Here is a 23,777-nt window from a genome sequence, read left to right as displayed (position 1 = left end):
TGAGCAGAGATATCCAGGCTCAGCGCAGATCTGTGCCGGGGATAATGGGATTACTCTGCCCCTCTTCTTTACTGATGCAATTAAAGAACTGAGGCCATTCACGCTCATTCACGCACTGTGGAAAAACAGCTTAAGTGGTTTCCTAGAGAGGCCCTAACGCTCTGTTTGTATCAACGGCTATTAAACTGCAGTAAATTATGATGCATCATCTGAAAGCACCTTGTGATTTATGTGCTTGCTGTGGCAGGCAGCCAGGCTGGAAACGCGTAAAATTTCGCGTATAGCGTACGCTATTCGTGGCGTTGCTGATCTGCTCCAGTTTGATGGGTGCAGCGGAGAGGAGGAGGGCAGGAGACGTTTGGCAGCTCTCTGGAGAGATGGTGGTGGTGGTGGTGGGGGGGTGCGCACCCCTTCCTCTCCCCACCTCCTGCTCCCCTGGTCGCTCTCTCAGGCCATTGTTGTTGTGGCTGCCGTCCTGAGAGCACCAGCAGTACGCACACGGAGGGCGGGTGCACGGGACGCTAGATTTCACCCCTCTGCTGTTAAGAGAGCCCGGACTGAGGTTGAGCGCCGCATTTCAGATGCGGACAGCACCAGAGAACGAACACCGAAGCAGGACAAACACACGGAGAAGCGAGCGCCACGGCGGCGCGTAAAGACGCGCAAAATTACCCAAAACGGCGTTTCACACGAGCGGAGCACGTTCTCTCTCTTTATAATTCGTACTTTCAGTACTTGGGGATCTTTTTCAAACAGTTTCACGGCGACAAAAGACGCATGTATGCGCGCGGAAAAGCGCTTCTTCGCCCCGTTTGTTTGTTTTTGCTCTCCATGGATTTAGCGCCCTGAGCGGCGCGTTCAAGTGGACTTTGCCCGAGGATCAGCTCTTCACCAGGAACTGTGGCAGCAGCTGCCGCTCATGTTCCGGACTGTTTTTGATGGATTTATGAGCTCGGTGCTTTATTTAAAATTTTTAAATCGTATTGGAGTTTTTGGACCTTACGCGCCCGGACTATAAGGATCATCAAATGACGATTTCAATTCTGATCCGGATCGACAGGGACTTGGATTGATCTCCCTCCCTGGTGCCAGCCGTTGCCAGAACACAGGGGAAGGTGGGTGAATGAGACAGCTGGAGGTTCTTGCAGATTTTCATTCATTTTCAGCAGAGTGCGCGGGACGCACATTATCACAAAAATACACCATTCACTTTAATTTGAACCAATAAAGATCAGAAAACTGCGCTTTGTTTTGCAGAAACCGCCTGAGTTTGTAGAAGCAAATACATATAATCTCCAGAGACATGTAATTTCTATTTTAAACATGCGATACTTTTATAAAACGAGCAATAAAAGAGGAAGACTGAGCACCAATCATGCATATTTGTGCGCGAGGGTGACGCGTAAAGCGGAGTTTGAACTCAAGATTTCAGATTTCAAACTTATCTCAAGAAAACAACAAGCGCTTTTACTGCTTTCTCACCCTTTTGATTGACAGATGGAGAACGCGCACACGATCGCTGGTTTTCGTCTTGTGCTTTGAACACAAGTTGGGATCGATCAGAAGGCGGTGGACAAGCTGTTACAATCGATCGCTCTGATCGACATTTTGCAGATCCAAGTTGTTTATCCGCACTTTTACGCACCGCTCTGCGCAGACACGTGATTTATCAAATGGGATTCATGCGGCATAAAATCAAAAAATCAAACCTTTTCAGTTTGCTGTGACTGGGACTTTTTTTTTCCCTGTAGCTGAACGCGGCGCCGTGCGCCGGAGAATCACCAGCAGCAGCAAGAGGAGGGGAAAAAAAAGTTTTCCAGTCCTTAATTGAGAAAGAATACGGTTCATTCAGCAGGAAAGCTGCTTCATTAAACCGTGTGTGTGCGTGGGCGCGACCCACAGAGCGCACGCACAGGAGACTGGCGCCTGTGCGCAGTTGGCTGGAGTCGCCAAGCAGAAAAATCACTGCAGTCTTCCGACAGTGTCACAGTTTACAGACACTTTTATTCTCCTTAAATGGGATTTAAAAACACACCATGTAGCGCAGTAATTCCACGGGAGGTACAGCGCGTGGAAATTAGTGATTGTCCTCCTGTAAATCTTCTCCCAGGGCGGATAAAAATAAATTCACAGTTTTACAGAACTTATTTATGGTCTCACTGCGGCTGGAAGTGTTGGTTAAACAACTGATGCCCATTTAGAGATAATAAATTCTATCCAATAAATTTGAAAATGTCAACCATTCACACTTCTCAGGTGCGGAAAATGTCCAGCTTCCTTTGTTCTGTGCCTGGTGGACTGAAAGTGTTTTATTTTTTTAGGTTTCTGTGTTGCCAGATCCACTCATTACAAGTCACTATGAAACAGTTCATTTAGAAAGTGCTCATAAATATTTGCGTGGGCATTGTTGCATGTTTCACTTGAAATCTGGCAGCACTGGACTGGAAAAACGTACTTTGGTCCATATATTGTGACATTGACATTTTTTTTTATATTTTAGTGTCTCACAGTCAGATACTGTATTAGAGGTGAAAGCAAACAGTGAATATGAGCTGATACACTGTTGGTGTTAATTTGAGTGTAAATATATCAAGATGTGCAGGAACTAAAACACTTTTTGTTTGTTATTTCATCAATATTTTATTGATAAGACAGTTGAAGGAGCTGATTTCAGCTCCATTAACTCTCTCTTAGGGGAGGTGATGGTCTAGTGGTTAAGTGTTGGGCCTGAGACCAGAGGATCCTTAGTTCAAATCCCAGCCTGACCGGAAAAACGCTAGGGCCCTTAGGCAAGGTCCTTAATCCCCTAGTTGCTCCCGGTGTGTAGTGAGTGCCTTGTATGGCAGCACCCTCACATCGAGGTGAATGTGAGGCATTATTGTAAAGAGCTTTGAGCATCTGATGCAGATGGAAAAGCACTATATAAATGCAGTCCATTTATTTCAAAGTGTTCCATAGCCCTTGGAATTAAATAAATCATTAAGAAATGGTAAGAGTTTGGAAAGTTTGTCCAGAACAGGCAGTCCTCAAATAGTGAGTGACTGTGCATGAGGAAGACTAGTGAGGGAAGCCACCAAAACAACCTTGAAAACTCTGAAGTTGATAGAAACTTACCTGATTGGAATGACGACATACAGAAGAAGAAATAGGACTTTTGAGAGGAAACTCAAGAGACTCCATGTCTCTTGAGTTTCGTCTCAAAAGTCCTATTTCTCCTTCTTTTTCTTTTTTTTTCCTTTTTTTTTTGTTTTAAAAAAGTCAAATAACAAGCAGCAGTGGCTTTGTTGGCCACCCGATCTAGGTTTTGGAAGTGAGACATACAACGAACAAACTCATTTCAAGCTGCAACTCCAAAACCACACATATAGGACAGTGGCGGACTGTGGGTGGGTGAAAAAATTTAAAAAGGGGCACCGACAGCATGATAGGGGCCAAAATCCTATGGTGCATCATGTATGAGGAAATACTGTTAATCCTCGATTAATATAAACTTGTTCCCTGCAGGTGCCTTTCTGATGTAAATTGCTCATGACATGCTATCTTACAGAGGCCAACCCTTCTAAGTGAGAAAAGTGCAAAACATTACACTCAAAAAATGGCTCTTTGGATGAACTCCATTCAATTATGTGCAGGATTTCCATCTAATAAATATATGTAGTCCCAACTAAATTAAATTAAATTATCTTGCATGGATGAGCTTTATTTGAGTTGGGGCTACATACATTTATTAGATGGAAATCCTACACATAATTGAACTGAGTTTATCCAATGCATCAATTTGTTGAGTGAAGAGAGAAGGAAAAAAAAAAATCTAATAAGGAAATACATCTACAGGGCTGTGGCAGATGAGCTCTAAATAAGCCCAAAATCTGCCCCACCCACACCCTTAAACTTAAAATTGCATAGTGCAGTTATTGTGTGCTTGCATTTTATGATTGCTTACCATATATATTGTTGGTAATATTAAATAAATGTAGGGGCCAATTATCATGCATTTTTTCAATAGCAACTAATCGTATCAAAATGATTTTCTAAGACTGATACCTGCGTTTCAGACGGAACGCCCCCCACCAAAAAAAAATTGGTCCCCTTGCCTTCACTGTGCATGTCTCATTTCGGCATCAGCAACAAGTCACAGGTTATCACCTTGTTTCTGCTTAAAACTGCACTCCACTCATTATCTATCTCATAAATTCAGCATTATTTCATAATAAAAGACGGGGGAGCGATTAGAGCACCACAGCAGCACGTCTGAGTCTGAGACTCTGAGTCTGACTCTCTACACCCAAAGCGATCAAAGGGAACACTGTGATTATTAATCATCAGATGACAAAGTAAAACCTCATAAATCATTCAAAAGTCAGTTTTAAGCAGAAATTAGGCCGTTTTATGCAGACACGGGGTGATAATTGGTGAATTGCTGCTGACGATCTGAAATGATGCATGTGCAGTGAAGGCAATGGGGACCGATTTTTAGCGGGGACTGTTCAATCTGTGACACTGGATTGATAAAAAATTGCTATATTAGATAAAAGCTATGTAAGCAATATTTAATGGCTGTGTTCAGGATGCAGCAGATTTCTCACGTTTGGTTCGACTGCCCTGTCGATTGTTATGGATTAACTTTTGAAATACATTCATCAAGGAAAGTATTTCTTGCAAATGAAACAGTTATCAAGAGTGAGTTGAGGCCTCACAGGCTTGATTACTCACAATGTATAAAAAAGTGAATTTATTGTTTAGAGTCACACTCATCGTTTGGAGCCCAAATTGAAGCTTGGGTTTTATTTTATTATTTTTTTAGCGTTAATTCAGACAATCACAAGTCCATGTTTGGTGTTATATTTTTCTGCCTGAATCAGTCTGATCTGTCAGTAGTCAAACCTCAAGCTGCTGTTCCTTCAGATATTGTCGTTTCCTGGCAAGATTCAAGTGTTTTCCTTGTAAGGGCCCATTATGGTGGCTCAGAGTGAGCGCCATCCATTGAAAAACAACAGCCCTGCTACTTATTCATGACTCAGGAGAGGCCGGACAATGTGAGGCCAACGAGTGGGACGTCTACTTCAGAATACAGCTGCCGGTGTCCAAGCGCGGTCTCTCTTTGGGGGAACTATTGTTTGTAATTTTGTCAGCTGGTAAAATGTTCTTCAGCTCTGACAAGAACACCACAAACTCCTAAGTAGGAGTCAGTTTGCAGACTCAGATCGAGGGATAACGCTCTTGTGTTCCTTTGCTTTCACAGGATCCACATTTTCGAGGCTTTGCGGGTTCTGAGATTGCCGATGCCAGGAAGTGGAGCGTGAGGCAGACTCCAGCCTTCCTGCTGTGATTTTCACGTTTAACCAGAAGACACACATCACATCGGGGAAATGGCGAGGGCTGGTGCGCTCTGCCTTCTGCTGCTCTGTCTGACAGACAAACTCTGGGCCAGAACCATTGAAGAAGGTAGAACTAAAGGTAAGATCTCCACTGCTCTATGCTAGATAATGACCGATATGGATGCTTTGAAGGCTGATACTGATATAAGGAAGTGAAGAAGTTATGATACCAATACATCTGCTGATATATCCATAAAAAAATAGCACTGATTCCTAACATTTCTTTATCAAACCCTTTACCTGTGTCGCATTGCTAAGCATTTCTAGAAAACAGACTTTTTGTCAATTTTAGTCATACTTTGCTGACACCATAGTCACCACTTGTCTCTTGTTGCTGCAAAACTCCTACTCACATTGAAAACGAATGGCAGCTGGTTGCTTTGCATCTGTCTCTTGGTGCTCATTCGAAAAATCTGATGGTGATCCCATTGTAAATGCAGTTAGAACACCCTCTGCTGGATAAACTTAATGAAACAATTTTCAACAGCCAAAGCTTTCTGCATTGTTTTCTGCAATGCAAGTTTTCATAATTGTCAAAAATAACAAGACTTTAATTCTAAATAACTAAAAATATAACCAACCTACATGCATCACAGTGTTGTCACCCTGCTTTCACTTAGCTTGGCACTCACCGTGTTGCATCACTTTGCATTTGCTTAAAATAGACTTCTCATGTATTATGACTGCTGTCTAGCTGGCAGCATACTGACTGCTTGCCTCTTGTTGCTGTAAAATGCCCACTGTGATTGAAAATTTGCCTCTGTCTCGTGTACCAAATGTGACCAAGGGCTGATGGGGGTGCTAGACATGCTTGACAGCATTGTAAACAGTGCAGTCGCAGTGCCCTCTGTTGGACAAACTCTATAATGATAACATTTCCAACAGTGAAAGTGTTTTGCAGCATTGTTTATTTGGTAAAATAAAAATGTTCACATTGGCAAAAATAACACTGATACCAATATGTTTGTGAAAGGTTCATATCGGGCCATATTATTGGGCTAACCAATATACTGATTGAGCTGTATTTTCCATACTGTCTATCACTGTATTTATGTTCTGTGGTGCATTTGGAGCTGGTTCCCTCACAATTTCTGAACAAAATTTCAATTTCAATTTTTATTTTTTTATTTTTTTATAAATTCCACCAGCAACACAGCCAGCCAACTTTGAGCACACGTGATCCCATCAGATCTCAGAAGAGGCGCAGCAGGTCAGGTCCAAATTAGTACTTGGCTTGGAGCCCTCTTGGGAAAACCAGGAATTATGCATACCATGTATGGTATGCATAAATACCACATATGATTTGTGATGCATTTCCTGGATATATCAACAGTTGCATTGTGTCAGCTGTAGTGTGGGGCTTGACAGTCCACACAACACCCCAGAGAAGTTAAAGTGGCAGGAAAAACGACAAAGCGGTCAGAGTGAATTCCTACAGGGAGTGAGGAAGAAGGGAAAAAAAATTATTTTTGTGCAGCAGTAACTGTGTTACCTGATCTGTCCCAGGCCCAGAGGCTTGGAAGTGTAAATCTGCCTGGATGTTTGCCAGCTGCAGACGAGGGACCTTTTCACTGATACTTGCGGAAACATCAGATTAATTTGAGCATCAGAAATATAATCCTCACCTGCTGTGATCATTATTATGTTCTCCTGTAGGGGGGAAGGCATATTGTGATTGGTTTTCCGTTTCCATTTGTCCATACGTGTTGCAGCTTGTGATCGCGATAACTTCAGAACAAATACCAGCAGGTTTACCAAAATTGGTATATAGATGACTCAAGTGATGACCTCACATGACTTTTCATATGGCTGACCATGGCCAACTTTTCAATGTTGCAGGTCAGCAAAGCAAATTCTTGATAAACATTGCTGACTTTGGCATAAAATCATTTGTGGATACAGCACTGGATAAACCAGTTAACTTCAGCCTGATTTACTGTTTAAGGATCAGTCACAGCATGTTGAACAGTCAATGAAATGCTTATATCATCATAAGTCATATTTTCCAAGTACATATCTCATGTGGTTTCTGAGTTCCACTTTAATTAATTAAACATAAAAAAAATAGTCTTTTTAAGAATCTTAGATAATGAGTGCTAAATTGTTTGGGCAATCCAACTTTTTGGATACTGGGGTGGAGACAGTTTTTTGGGTGATTTACTAAGACAAATTGTGCAATTAGTAGCAGGTGGCCCTGTAACCCTTAATTGGAGAAAGCGGGTATAGAAAATGGATGGCGGGTGTTAACGTGACATAGACAGCAGTATGCAAATGAGGATTTTGCTTGCATTAATGGCCGTAAGAGCAAAATGATATTCAGTCAGCCATTTGCAAGTATGTGCCTTGTTGGTATTTCAGACATTTGTTTAATGTTCCATCCATGATATTTAAGCAAACTGGTCAATAATTATGGTGCATCCTATTGGCAGAATGCACACAGACACAGATAATTGTGCACACAAAGCAATCAGAGTGCGACAGCAGCACATCTGAGTCTGACTCTCTGAGTCTGACTCTCTACACCCAAAGCGATCAAAGGGAATAATGTGATTATTAACCATCAAATGACAAAGTAAAACCTCTTAAATCATTCTAAAGTCAGTTTTAAGAGGAAAGGAGGCGATAATCGATGAATCGCTGCTCATGCTCCTAAATGACGCATGCGCAGTGACGGCAGGGGGGACCGTTTGGTCTGCAACACTGGAGTCACTCTTGCCATGCTTTGAGTTCAGTCTGATAATTCCTGCTTCATTCGTGGCTCGTGTCACAACTCAAGCTGTACTAGAGGCCCAGTTTTTAGAAGTCCTAGAATCTCATCATCTCTTCGCTTCATTCTCTTTGTAAATGGCCCTTCTTCTTTACTCTCAGGTGATTGAATTCTTCTGGTTTTGTGCCAGTTGCATGATTTAAATGTCATCAACAGTGCCGTTTGCATGCTGAGGACAGTGACTTACGGTATTCACACATGAGCTAAATCGGATGTTACTTTGTACGCAGGAGCTGGCAGGATAAAGTCTGTTTAATGTCCGGGCCAGTGGATTTGGAGCTTCACATTCTCACGTACAGTTGTAACTACTGGTTAACGTCTGGACTGGTTCAGGAGTGTCATGCATGTGTGAAAGTGACTGTGGTGTTTAGGATGAATGAGGAAAAATGCCTCACTTGCACATGAGCTTGTTCCTCATTGTCCTGTCTGCATCCCAGACGATTATGTGCAGGAAGCGGTTCAGCAAAATCACTTGGGTTCATTTAGATGACAGATAATTAAAAGAAGAAAGACATTAGAACGCTCTGCGGGTTATGAAACCAGCAGTCGGATCATTTTAACCTTTAATCTGCTGCCAGTCTAAAGAATTTCATCGTGACTGCGGACAGTGGAAATGTTTTGTTGCAGTTCACTTTGGCCTTAAATGGAAATCGCAGCTGAAGTAGCCTTTTTTTTTAATTAACTGAATGAATTTTTATTCGGCACGCACACAAACACACACACACATATACACTGTTAAACCGATCACTCCATTTTAATACCATAATTAAGTTAATGTAACTCAAACTTTGAAAAAGTTATAGTCACTTATTTCCATTAATTAAACTAACTCAAAAATGAATTGGTGTCATAACAACTCAGTTCCTTTAAGTGCATTTAAAGTTTTGGGGCATTTAAGTGTTGGTGATGTATTTCCAGTGCATTCCATTCACTCATTTTAATTGAGTTTATGTAACGGAGGCCAGCAGGTGTCACTGTGCATATGTAGTTCATAAACCTCACTCCCAACAGCTCAAAAGAATTCTCTGGTCACAAGGCCAGAGCCCTGGGTTTTAGCCTTCTGGTTAGAGAATCCAACTTCCATGCTGAAGATCATGAGTTCACGTCCCGAGGAGAGCGAATGGGCAGAGTCATAACAACACAACATAGAGTCAACAAGTAAACAAAAGAAAGCATCAAAAATCTAATCCAAAATGTAATGCAAATTTTTTAGGCAGAAATTTATTTGTCGCTTTTTTTAATTGAAAAACATAAACTAGATTTACATAAGTTTAATTAACTATAAATTAACTTACTAAAGCTTTAACAATTAAACTTTTGAAAATTATTTTATTTAAGTTGTAAACTTAAATGGTTTAAGGCAATCAGTTTCCTCAAATGGTTTGAGTTCAGCTCACTCATTGAGTTTTACAGTGTACTTAACAAAAGAATTTCTCATAAAACAAAACAAAAGAAAACAAAAACTCATAAATAATTTCCCAGTTTTGTCCGGCCGAAAGGGTGTAAGCTGAAGCAAAAGCTTATAAACTTATAACTCATAGCTTTCTTTTGTAACATGCACTCTAAGAAATAAAATGTTGAATTTAATTGATAAAGTTAAGGTAACTTTTTCCACATAACATTGTCAATTAAGTGCAAAACAATATTGCAGTTGAAATTAATTAAATAAAATGAAACATTATTACTTAAATCCCTAAAATTAACAATTGCAAGTATGTTGAAAATAATAGTATTAATTACATTTAAAACCCCTGTGTTTCAGTTCTTAGAGTGAAATACTGGGTTTGTATTTGTTTTATATGTGTTTTCCCAAAAGTCAATGCAGTAGGTCATGTATGGGACAAGCAATGAATGATACAACGTAACCAACGGATGCTGGAAGAGGAAGTATTATGATTTATACAGAATCGCTATAACATTTGACATGTTGGATTTAACATAATTTATATGAATTTTCCAACTTAATTTATCATCAATAAAAACTCCAAGAAACTTGGTTACTATTTCAATTTCAGCATCATTCAGTAATAACTTTCTACTTAAGTTCCTGGGCTTATTTCTAAATATAATACATTTTGTTTTACCCAAATGAAGCAATAATTTATTTGAATTAAACCAGTATTTAAATTTTTGTAGTTCCCTCTCCATCATGTCTGTCATGTCCAGGAGCTTAATGTGTGTGTTTATTTTAATTTATTGGTAAGCATGTGAGTGGTTTATTGGAAGGCATTGCTCACATAAGAAACAAAAGACATCAGTCAAGGACTGATGCATCCCCTGCATGCTTTCATCACCATGATATAAATGTACAGGTCAGTATACATACGTATATCTGTAATGGTATTTTTGACTATGTACGTATGACTTCATCACATGACTCCTTTGTGACTTCATTTCACTTCTCAAATATAACTGTGTTTGTCTGCTATATGATATATGCATTTAACTGAAATTGCTGATCCAAACAACCAATGATTTATAAAGGAAAATCATGGAAATCATCAGGGGTGCCCAAACTTTTGCATACAACTGTATATCGTAGGCTCAGCCCAGTCCCACATTTTTTTTTCGTGACACTTTTTTCCCCCCATTTTGCTATTTATAATCCTCCCCCTTTTCCTATCTCTAACCACAATCATAGTGTAAGTGTGTCCTCTCCCCTAAACCTAACTGTAACTCCCCCATACCCCGTATCATCCCACATTCCATGCCCCGTCACGAAAAGTGCCACGTTTTCATGCCCCCATCACAAACCCATAGATTAATGTACTTTTTGTAATGTCACCATGAACTGCCGGGAGACTGGATTGGGAAGGCTGTATGTGTGCTGCACTAAAGTAGATTAAGTAATGTTATAAAAATGTGACAATAAAAAAGTTATTATGGTGAATTACCATTATTTATTGATTTTCAGTTCAACAGATTTACAGACAACAGTACAATTAAAGGTGATTAATGGTGTATGTCAACAGAATCACATGTTGTATTTTTGTAAATTGAACAAAACTGGATCTGGTTTGTTAGTTATTTGAATGTATTACATTTATTTGTGAACTTTAAAATTAGTTTGGGGTTGGAATATACACCATCAGATAATATAAAGAGGTTAAGACCAGTGGACCTCGGGACCCGTGGACCCTAGGACTAGTGCCCCATCCCACACACACCTGTGAAAACAATACCCTGTTGTCGTCACTTTGCAGAAGTGCAGGGTAACATGATTTGAAGAACAAAGCATAACCATGGCATAAAGACGAATGATTACGGAGAGGAGACAGATGGAATTTTCAAAAGACAACCTGTTCAGGTCCAGGCTGAATGCAAACCAATCTGGATTGACATTAGCCCAGTTTAAATATTGATATTTTGATTGGAATTTTGTCATCTGTTTGGGGGCTGGGGGTGTCTACAGCTCAATTACAGGAAGAGTTATGGTCAAAACCATACAGATCTATCAAAATTTCAATGTCCAGGTGAAGATCAATTAATCAACCATAAACTTTTTTATAAAAAACCTCCTACCCACCTCAATAAAAGTCCAGCTGAACAGAGACAGTGAGGGGATTTTTGTTTCATTAATGAGGGCAGGAATTTTCATCAGTGTCCAACATGAAGACAGCAGCCATCTGACAGAGCTGGAACAACAACAACAACAACAACAAAACAGAAAGAGTGTGCAACACTATATATATTTAAATCAGTTGCAGTTCATAATTGGTAAATGTTGTCACTATTTCCTCATTTTAGTGAAGTTACAGTATTTATATAATGTGGTAGTATCTTGGTACTAGGTGCAATGTCAAGCTGCTGACATTACACCTAATGTTAGCATGAGCTGTGTGCCTCTCTTGCGGGCAATGGGATTTACAATTTGCTTAAAAAAGTTTGTACTTGTGGCAGTTGAGGACCTGAGCGAGGGGAGCACCTTAAGCAGTGATTCACAATGGATTTAATCACGCTCATGCCTTGAAAACCCGCTAGCATCACATACTGCAATGCTAACAAGCAATGTTAGCATGAGCTGAGTGCCTTCATTGTGAGCAAGGGGATTCATAATGTGCCTACAAACATACTTAGAGTTACAATTGTCCTTAGAGAAATCTTATTGCACATCTTCAGGTAATTTTATATGTTGCCTGAAAAAAATTATTAATCTCTAACTATATGTGGTTTAAGAGTTTATTGTTTTTTTGGGGGGTTGGACAGGCTAACTAGCTAACAAACTGCAGATGCACAGATTTGGGTATAGATCAGTGCTTAATAGAAATTGTCACTGTATATTTAACCAATTTCCAATCCCCTCAGCAGTGGACATAACTTTAAACAGATTTTTTTCTTAAAATCAATTTGCTTTGTCCTTAGCTGAGTCTCAAACATTTCACCAAATTTAGCCCAAATTGACTTAAAGGTCTTTGCGTTGAGGAGATGATGGGCTTGCATCCACATAATCATCAAATTGATTCTGCGTTAGACCAGAAAATCCTCAGGTCCATCGTACCTACGTTGTTTGTAGTGTCCAGTTGAGCATCATGCATAGCACTATGTTGACATTGGTGGGTGCAAATGTGAGAAAGCATATTTGGCTTCGTCAAATCAGGACCTTCAGGGTGCAATGGGGCGGTTTGCAGCCGAGTGTGAGGTGTCCGGGATGAAAATCAGCACCTCCAAATCCGAGGCCATGGTTCTTGACAGGAAAAAGGTGCTTTGCCCTCTTCAGGTCGGTGGAGTGTCCTTGCCTCAAGTGGAGGAGTTTAAGTATCTCGGGGTCTTGTTCACGAGTGAGGGACGGATGGAGCGTGAGATCGACAGACGGATCGGTGCAGCGTCTGCAGTGATGTGGTCACTGTATCGGACCGTCGTGGTGAAGAGAGAGCTGAGTAGGGGGGCAAAGCTCTCGATTTACCGATCGATCTACGTTCCGATCCTCACCTATGGTCATGAGATTTGGCTCATGACCGAAAGAACGAGATTGCGGGTACAAGCGGCATAGATGAGTTTCCTCCGCAGGGTGGCTGGGCGCTCCCTTAGAGATAGGGTGAGGAACTCGGTCACTTGGGAGGAGCTCGGAGTCGAGCCGCTGCTCCTCCACATCGAAAGGAGTCAGTTGAGGTGGCTCGGGCATCTTTTCCGGACGCCCCCTGGACGCCTCACTGGAGAGGTGTTCCGGGCACATCCCATTGGGAGGAGGCCCCGGGGAAGACCCAGGACACGCTGGAAGGATTACATCTCTCGGCTGGCTTGGGAATGCCTTGGGGTTCCCCCGGAGGAGCTGGGGGAGGTGTGTGTGGATCGGGAGGTCTGGGCGGCTTTGCTTGAGCTCCTGCCCCCGCCACCCGACTCCGGATAAAGCGGAAGAAAATGAATGGATGGATGGAATGTGAGAAAGCGCTTTGAGTATCTGCATCATATAGAAAAGCACTATAAAAGTGCAGTTAATTTAGCATTCTTGCTATTTTGTTCACACCTAAATGGATGCACAGGATTGAAACCAATACCCCTGCTTGCACTGCTGTATGCAGTCCCACAAAATATGCTTTAAAAATGATAAAACAGAGGGTGTGTGGAATAACAGTTTCTGCATGCAAATTACCAGCTATGTTTCAGTACCTGGGCATATTTTCCATGTTTGGTGCTGAAAGTGAAAATACATTAGTCTTCTCCTATAATTACACATCTAATGTTACAAAGAACATATTGCTCAGTGCTGGAATCCAAATATCTGATGTCTCCTGTGTTGTATTAAGCACCCCAAATCCTCCACACACAAGGGTTTATGTTTTTTCCAGGATAATTCATAAAATAATGAGAATGCTTAGAGATGTGACGTAACTTAAATAATTTATTGACATGACTGACTGGATGCTGTAACTAATATCCTTTCTGCCATAATAATGTGGAGTTTTCCGAGCCACTTAAAGCAGCTGAAGGTGCTGTTAATTAAGTTTTTCGAGGTTAAAAGCATGTGCTGAATGATGTAATTTCTAAATGTAATCTCTGCTGATATTTTTATTGAATAACTGCATCTGCTGCTCGTGCTTTAAAAAAGATCAAATACGAGGTCTATTAGAAAAGTATCCGACCTTATTATTTTTTTCAAAAACCATATGGATTTGAATCACGTGTGATTACATCAGACATGCTTGAACCCTTGTGGGCATGCAAGAGTTTTTTCACGCCTGTCGGTTACGTCATTCGCCTGTGGGCAGTCTTTGAGTGAGGAGTCGCCCACCCGCTACAATGCTGGTGGATTACATCATCACATCAGCCCAACTTGTTACATCTACAGGTCATATCCTAGATCACTTTTGTGGGCAACTGTGATCTTCACACATTGGTTTGACATGGTTATAGAAAGTGTCCTTCTGGGAATCATATGTGTTAAAGTTAGAATGGGGTTTAAGAAAACAAGAAACCAAATACATCTTTCTGATTGGCAGTAGCTCAACTGTATGGAATAGTTGCGTACTGATCCAGAATGGTTCGACTGATCGAGATGTTTCAGTCTGATATTTCATTCACATGCTGAAACATGCTGTCTAATCAGTATCTTGATATCTTTGCCCCATAAATCTTAGAAACATGGTGTCTAACCAGATCCTTACTCTGGATGGCATTACCCTGACCTGTGAGAAATCTTGGAGTCATTTTTGATCAGGATATGTCCTTCAATGCGCATATTAAGCAAATATGTAGGACTGCTTTTTTGCATTTGTGCAATATCTCTAAAATTAGAAAGGTCTTGTCTCAGAGTGATGCTGAAAAACTAATTCATGCATTTATTTCCTCTAGGCTGGACTATTGTAATTCATTATTATCAGGTTGTCCTAAAAGTTCCCTGAAAAGCCTTCAGTTAATTCAAAATGCTGCAGCTAGAATACTGACGGGGACTAGAAGGAGAGAGCATATTTCATCCATACTGGCCTCTCTTCATTGGCTTCCTGTTAATTCTAGAATAGAATTTAAAATTCTTCTTCTTACTTATAAGGTTTTGAATAATCAGGTCCCATCTTATCTTAGGGACCTCATAGTACCATATCACCCCAATAGAGCGCTTCGCTCTCAGACTGCAGGCTTACTTGTAGTTCCTAGGGTTTGTAGGAGTAGAATGGGAGGCAGAGCCTTCAGCTTTCAGGCTCCTCTCCTGTGGAACCAGCTCCCAATTCAGATCAGGGAGACAGACACCCTCTCTACTTTTAAGATTAGGCTTAAAACTTTCCTTTTTGAAAAAGCTTATAGTTAGGGCTGGATCAGGTGACCCTGAACCATCCCTTAGTTATGCTGCTATACACTTAGACTGTTGGGGGGTTCCCATGATGCACTGAGTGTTTCTTTCTCTTTTTGCTCTGTATGCGCCACTCTGCTTTTAATCATTAGTGATTGATCTCTGCTCTCTTCCACAGCATGTCTTTTTCCTAATTCTCTCCCCTCAGCCCCAACCAGTCCCAGCAGAAGACTGCCCCTCCCTGAGCCTGGTTCTGCTGGAGGTTTCTTCCTGTTAAAAGGGAGTTTTCCTTCCCACTGTCACCAAGTGCTTGCTCATAGGGGGTCGTTTTGACTGTTGGGGTTTTTCTGTAATTATTGTTTGGCTTTTGCCTTACAATATAAAGCGCCTTGGGGCAACTGTTTGTTGTGATTTGGTGCTATATAAATAAAATTGATTTGATTTTGATTTGATTTGATTTAACACAGATTTAGACAGATTTGTGAACAATATTTCAGAGAAATAGATCTTTTGTGTGTATAGAAAATGTTTTAGATCTTTGACTTCAGCTCATCAAAAATGGGAGCAAAAACAAAAGTGTTGCATTTGTATTTTTGCTCACTGTATTTACATCCACATCCGTTTCCTGCTCTTTCTTTAACCAGTTGTCGATCACGGTGCATTTGCATCACTTTGAAAACTGTTGTTTTACAAATTACCCAAGCAAACGGGCCCCAACAGTGCCCCCTGCAAGTGAAGTCAAACAACAACCTTAATGATGCGTTTTAGGACATAAGTGAGTAAAAGTCAAGCTGCGCTTTTCAAATACGTAGTTTGTTGAAGCATCATCGGACAGTGATTCCCACAGGATTTAGTGAGACTCTTGGGGTGGTGGGTTGTTCTGGTGAACTTTCTTTAATCAGAGGTCTCAGATTAAATGTTGATGGGTCAGGACATGAATTCCTCAAACTGGAAATTTCACTGTGTCAAACTCAGTTCACCACATAACTCTGCTGCCAGCACCGCCGGCTGGCACGCACCACCAAGGCGGTTTGTTTGTGTTGTGTTGTGTTTTGTTTACCCCCTCGCCTCTGGGTGACAATTTACACTCTGTTGAGGGTTCAACTCCAGGGCACCATCCCCGTCTCTACAAGTTCATTATCCCTTTGTGATTAACCGCTGATCTCAGGAAATGTTTGCTTGATCCATAAGATGTGCGCCCGGTGACATGGGCTAACGGCACAGCTGTGATTCTTGATGGTGCAAGGATTCGAGGGTAAACCATCCTTTGAAGCAGGAAGGTCCGTACTTTAAGATAACTTCAGAAAGTCCTCTGAGGTTGAACAGTTTGGGGTTTGATGTCTTGCAAATGGACACTTGATCCAACCAATTTTTTACTTGTTTGTACAAAGTTGCATGGTGTTTGATGATCTCTGAAGTACACAGTCTCATGTTGGCTTCTAAATGACTCTCTGGGTTCAAGACTGGCTGATCTCTACCTTGATCTCTGGGATCAAGACGGTGTCCACTGTTTGAAACTGCCACCACCGGTTGAAAATGATGTTATCCAAATCAAAAAGATCTCCACCCATACTAAAGTAGTCTTGATCATCCAGCGCATTTTTCTAGCTCCACTTACAATTGCAAAGAAGACACTGAATCTAGAATCTAAACATCACATGATGGTTTACTGCTCTCATGTCATCATCATGACCCAGTTGTGACACAAGCAATGGCAGCATTGGAGAGGAATCTTATTTGGGGTATTGAAAAAGCAAGATTCCAGCACGAAGCAACATATGATCTCAAATTTCTTCTTCTTTCGGCTGCTCCCCTTAGGGGTCGCCACAGCAGATCAGTCGTTTCCATCTCACCCTGTCTTCTGTAACTTCCTCTGTCACACCAACCACCTGCATGTCCTCCCTCAGCACATCCATAAACCTCCTCGTTGGCCTTCATTTTCTTCTCAAGTCTGGTGGCTCCATCCTCAGCATCCTTCTCCCTATATACCCTGAGTCCCTCCTCTGCACATGTCCAAACCATCTCAATCTCACCTCTTTGACTTTGTCTCCAAACCATCCCATCTGAGCTGTCCCTCTGATATCTTCATTCCCAATCCTGTCTATCCTCGTCACTCCCAAAGAGAATCGCAACATCTTCGGCTCTGCTACCTCCAACTCTGCCTCCTGTCTTTTTGTTAGTTCCACCGTCTCTAAGCTGTACAACATAGCTGGTCTCACTACTGTCTTGTAGACATTCTCCTTCACTCTTGCAGATATTCTTCGGTCACAAATCACTCCTGCCACCTTTCTCCACCCACTCCACCCTGCCTGCACTTTCTTCTTCACCTCTCTACCACACTTTCCATTTCTTTGGGCAGTTGACCCCAAATATTTAAACTGCTCTACTTTCCCCACTTCTACAACTTGTAACTGTTGGGAAAGTGTAAGTACACGGACCCACAACAGGGGGCGCAAATGAATGGACAATGGAATAGGTCAAATAACAACACTTTACTGTTGCGAACGTGCACAACAAACACAACAGATCACACAATAGATCGAAGGTCAAATTACAAGGTGTCGTGTGGGCAGGCTCGAGGATAGGAGATGCCTGTCCAAAGCAGAACCGGAACCACACGATTTCCTCCGCCACCAGACCCCGGGAATACTGGAGCCGCCAAGTCCCGAACTCCCAGGTGGCCACTGCCTCCGCGTGTCGGACCTGGTACTGCTGGCGAGGAACAAAAACACAGTTAAACGTGGGTGCGTCTGCACCCAGCAATCTGCACGGCAGGGAAGCTACCTCCACCTCTCGTTGGAGAAAAGTCTGTTATCACTCACAAAATCACAAAAAAAAGGCTTTCAATCAAGCTGTCAGGCTGAGGATATTACCTTTCAGGTAGAACGATATCTCGGCAATGAGGTGGAGATGCCGTCTTGCTGATATACCATTGTGGATATGATGATTGATGACAGCTGTCGTCGGTGATAAGCAACAGCTGTCACCCCGGCTGCTCCTGTGAGGCGGCAGCGCCCTCTGGTGCCTGGAGCCCGCACTCCAGGCAGGACGCCCTCTGGTGGTGGTGGGCCAGCAGTACCTCCTCTTTAGCGGCCCACACAACAGTAACCGCACTATTCCACTGTGCTCACGCTCATTCACACATGTACTCAGTCTTGCTCCGACTGACTTTCATTCCCCTGCTCTCCAGAGCATATCTCCACCTTTCCAGGCTGGACTTAACCTGCTGTTTACTCTCAATACAGATCACAATGTCATCTGCCGTTTTAGTTTTCACAGCACCCCCTGATGGTGTTGTATTAAGTGTTTGGAATTACAGCCACTTTTAGACACACTCTTTTCATTTTTTAGAACTCATAAATAACTGGACAAACTAAACATAAGAACTACAAATCATTTTGTATAGCCAGTTTTCTTTAGAAAAGTTATGGGATGGACACATGAACATTTCTAAATCACTGTATGTCTCGGACTTCACTTACATCAATCATTAAAAATCATAAACAGCACGGTACTGTACGGTAAATATATCTCGAGCTGGAAGTCATCAAAAACTGACTGCGCAAGAAGGAAATAACTGAGGCAAACCACCAAGACAAACAACTCTGCAGGACTTCTACATTTGACTGCAAATGGAAAGACTGTGCATTGTACAGTGTTTGTTTTTTATTTTTGAATCATCAGTTGTACAGCTTAATGGTTTAATGGCACAAAGAAAGATTTTTTTCTCAAAAGAAGGCATGAAATTTCAGCTACAGTTTGTCAAAAGGCCTGTGGGAGATCTGAGCCAAGATTTGAACTGTTTTCTTGGACTAAAAATTTTTTCTGCTCTGTCAAGGTTTATGTTTAATTTGTCAAATTACTTGTGGCACAAAAACTGTATCACTGTCCAAATGCTTGTGGGACTGACAGTGGAGATATACCACAAGTTCCTCTGCAAATATACAATGAATTTACTGTTTCACTACTATAACGCATTACTGTTTACAACGATTTGGTGTTTTTCTCATCATATCCGTATCATACAGCGCTCAACTGTTCAAGGTTACAACCTTGTATATTGTTTCCTGAAAGTGTATTTTTTTTGGGGGGGGGGGGTGTTCAAGGAGAACAGATTTGCTTTTCACTAAGCTGCAGGAAGCAATCATTCAGAAAATTGCTCCGGAAAATTGCTCGTTTTGAGTGACCGAGCAGTAAGCGGGGTCGTTGTGCATAAGCAAAGGATACAAATGAGCGAGTGACCCAGTGAATGAATGACACGGTGGATGATGGTGTCACGATAGAAGGCCAGGTTATCAGGGCACACTGTCACTGCTTCCTGAGAACATTGAATAGCAGCTGTTGTTTAGGAACATGGTGTACTCCTGTTTCCGGACCTTGTAGAGGTAAAGTGAAACATCTGAGTTTTGAGAGATTTGGTTCATCCTGCAGACCTAAGATAGACTGTGAAATTCCCGTCCCGACTGTCCAAAAGAGAGTGCTACCTATAGCCAAACCGATACAGATTTTTTGGGGGTGATACCAATATAGTTAGGGAGTAAAACATTTTTACAACACTAACATATCTGCTAAATGGCAATGATTCCTAACACTTCATTATCAAACCCTTATGACAAAGAATGTAAAATAAGTCCCTTCGGCTGCTCCCTTGTTTGCACTCGGGGTCGCCACAGCAAATCCAAGGTGGATCTGCATGTTGATTTGGCACAGGTTTTACGCCGGATGCCCTTCCTGACGCAACTCCACATTACATGGAGAAATGTGGCAGGGGTGGGATTTGAACCCAGAACCTTCCGAACTGAAACCAAGCGCATTAACCACTTGGCCACACCCCTGCTATGACAAAGAATGTCATTCAAGCTTAATGTTTTCCAGGTTAAACATCAAGTTTATTCTAAATAACTGTGAATATAACAGTTATGCTGCCTTCACTTGGATTGGCAGTCATCGTGTTGCATCACTTAGCATTTGCATAAATAGATGTTTCATCTAATATTCAACAAAAATATAAATGCAACACTTTTGGTTTTGCTCCCATTTTGTATGAGATGAACTCAAAGATCTAAAACTTTTTCCACATACACAATATCACCATTTCCCTCAAATATTGTTCACAAACCAGTCTAAATCTGTGATAGTGAACACTTCTCCTTTGCTGAGATAATCCATCCCACCTCACAGGTGTGCCATATCAAGATGCTGATTAGACACCATGATTAGTGCACAGATGTGCCTTAGACTGTCCACAATAAAAGGCCACTCTGAAAGGTGCAGTTTTATCACACAGCACAATGCCACAGATGTCGCAAGACTTGAGGGAGCGTGTAATTGGCATGCTGACAGCAGGAATATCAAGCAGAGCTGTTGCTCGTGTATTGAATGTTCATTTCTCTACCATAAGCCGTCTCCAAAGGCGTTTCAGAGAATTTGGCAGTACATCCAACCAGCCTCACAACCGCAGACCACGTGTAACCACACCAGCCCAGGACCTCCACATCCAGCATGTTCACCTCCAAGATCGTCTGAGACCAGCCACTCGGACAGCTGCTGAAACAATCGGTTTGCATAACCAAAGAATTTCTGCACAAACTGTCAGAAACCGTCTCAGGGAAGCTCATCTGCATGCTCGTCGTCCTCATCGGGGTCTCGACCTGACTCCAGTTCGTTGTCGTAACCGACTTGAGTGGGCAAATGCTCACATTCGCTGGTGTTTGGCACGTTGGAGAGGTGTTCTCTTCACGGATGAATCCTGGTTCACACTGTTCAGGGCAGATGGCAGACAGCGTGTGTGGCGTCGTGTGGGTGAGCGGTTTTCTGATGTCAATGTTGTGGATCGAGTGGCCCATGGTGGCGGTGGGGTTATGGTATGGGCAGGTGTCTGTTATGGACGAAGAACACAGGTGCATTTTATTGATGGCATTTTGAATGCACAGAGATACCGTGACAAGATCCTGAGGCCCACTGTTGTGCCATACATCCAAGAACATCACCTCATGTTGCAGCAGGATAATGCACGGCCCCATGTTGCAAGGATCTGTACACAATTCTTGGAAGCTGAAAATGTCCCAGTTCTTGCATGGCCGGCATACTCACCGGACATGTCACCCATTGAGCATGTTTGGGATGCTCTGGACCGGCGTATACAACAGCGTGTACCAGTTCCTGCCAATATCCAGCAACTTCGCACATTCCACAGGCCACAATTGACAACCTGATCAACTCTATGCGAAGTCTAAGGCACACCTGTGAGGTGGGATGGATTATCTCAGCAAAGGAGAAGTGCTCACTATCACAGATTTAGACTGGTTTGTGAACAATATTTGAGGGAAATGGTGATATTGTGTATGTGGAAAAGTTTTAGATCTTTGAGTTCATCTCATACAAAATGGGAGCAAAACCAAAAGTGTTGCGTTTATATTTTTGTTGAGTGTATTTTGGCCCCACCTAGCTGGTGGCATAGTGACCACTTGCTTCTTGTTGCTGTAAAACACCCACTCTGATTGAAAATACTAAATGGCAGCTGGTCACGTTGCCTCTGTCTCTTGTAGCAAATGTGACCAAAGGGTGGTGGGGTGCTAGTCATGCTTGACAGCATTGTAATCATTACAGTTAGAGTTCTCTCTGCTGGACAAATGACATAATTTCCAACAGTGAAAGTGTTTTGGACCATTGTTTATTTTTTAAAATAACAGTTTTCATATCAGCAAAAATAATGGTGATATGATATGTTTGTGAATAGTATCAGCCAAGCGATCTATCAGATTGGAGCACTAATTATCAAATTGTGTTTAGTTTAAGTGACAGAATCTGAAGCCATGATTGTGATTGATTGTGTTTTTTCTCCATAATGTTTTTAGACCTGCGGATCTCCAGGCATCTCATCCACCAAGGTTATCCAGAAAATGCCACAGCAGTGGTGGGTGGTCAGGCAAAGCTGGTGTGTAAGGTCCACCGGCCACTATCCACAAAGGTGCAGTGGCTGAAGGCAGTCGTCAGTACCTCAGGGCGGGATCAAGGAGGACAGCCTCACCTCAGAGCTTTGACGGTGAGAACAGACAATCTGACGGATTGCAGTGTTTTCTCCTGCGTTTCTCTCTTGGACATTAAATGACCCTTTTGATTCCATAGGCCCTACATGCCTCCAAGGTGAACACCCTCCACCTGTCCAACATCACTCTCGAGGATGCAGGCGAGTACATCTGCATGGCTGAGAGCAGGCACGCAGGCAAGACGATCCAGGCCATGCAGTCTGCGTGGCTGAAGGTCCAACCCGGTGAGACACGACAAATTACATGCCATGATTTGAGGATACCATGTTTTAGTTTTAGGATCTGTTTATGAAAGCGAGGACCTGTTAGAAGCAGAATCATAGTGACACATATAAATTGTAGAAATTTCAACCATGATCGTTGCATGAAGATGAATGTCTAGTACTAAAATCTGGAAGACTGTTGCAACTGCACCCAAAGAAGATTGTTGGAACTGTACCCAAAACATTGATGACTGTCTTGAGTTTTCACAAGGTTCTAGACTTTAAACATGGTTTGAAGCAAAATATAGAGTGCTGATAATACATTACCAAAATGTTTAAAATCCACCATGTGTGATAGAGTACAACAAATTTCCAGTGTGAGAATGAACAGTTTTTAACTTACTGTATTTTCCATTATATAAGTAATGTTTTTTTACTCATTTTGGAGGTCCTGCAATTCATAATCTAGTGCAATGTAACTCTGATAATATAAGTACACTACAAAAATGCCCAAAAAATAGCAAGTTAAAGAGCTGATTTAAAAAAAACAACTAGTGGGCTCATTTTGTCATTTAGTTTAATCTGGTTAGTACTTGGATGGGAGACCTCTTTGGAACACCAGCAGCTGCTGTGTGTGTTTCTACAGGTAACACTGGAGTTGTGTCAGGAAGGGCATCCGGTGTAAAACTTGTGCCAAATACCAGTGTGGATCTGACTGTATCCGCGGTGGTGACCCCGAACAAAAACGGGAGCAGACGAATGGACAACAGTTTATATTGTAATAGCTGCATGTTCATTCCTTCTTATGAGCAGCTGTAAAAGTAAATTTATGATGGATTTAACATCTCATTATAATCAATCAGATGAGCTGTGCGCTGACACAATCATAGTAGAGAAGCTTGAATCTTTGATTGGACTGGGTTGCTTGACGCGAGGACGTTTCGCTTCAAATCGCAGAAGCTTCCTCAGCTAAAATTCTTGCTCTGGTGGTCTGACTTCTGTCTTGACTCTTGTAGAGAAGAATAATCAAGAAGTCACAAAAGCTGGAGTTTTAAACCTAACCAGACCCCTCCTACCGAGAGGCAGACTGCTATAGGCTGGTGACTAAACAATAGCTGCAATTTCTGTCTGAAGATCCTCTGTAGGTTTTCCCCTACT

The 23,777-nt window shown here is 41.9% G+C and overlaps 1 protein-coding gene across 2 annotated transcripts in view; it reads left to right on the top strand.

Annotated features, from left to right (window-relative positions):
• The first annotated feature begins 480 nt into the window (after positions 1-480).
• fgfr4 (fibroblast growth factor receptor 4) overlaps positions 481-23,777 on the top strand; it is a 56,658-nt gene continuing 33,361 nt past the window's right edge. For both annotated transcript variants that reach the window (XM_034177875.1, XM_034177876.1), the window contains exons 1-4: positions 481-1,115; positions 5,243-5,457; positions 22,225-22,412; positions 22,496-22,640. In XM_034177875.1, the coding sequence (XP_034033766.1) occupies positions 5,370-5,457; positions 22,225-22,412; positions 22,496-22,640 (421 nt within the window). In that variant the 5' untranslated portion in view covers positions 481-1,115; positions 5,243-5,369. The remainder of the gene's footprint in view (positions 1,116-5,242; positions 5,458-22,224; positions 22,413-22,495; positions 22,641-23,777) is intronic.

Source organism: Thalassophryne amazonica, chromosome 9 (genome assembly GCF_902500255.1).
Source record: "Thalassophryne amazonica chromosome 9, fThaAma1.1, whole genome shotgun sequence".
Lineage (NCBI taxonomy): Eukaryota > Metazoa > Chordata > Actinopteri > Batrachoidiformes > Batrachoididae > Thalassophryne > Thalassophryne amazonica.
Note: the sequence above shows the minus strand (reverse complement) of the source record. Positions and strands in the feature narration are given on the sequence as shown.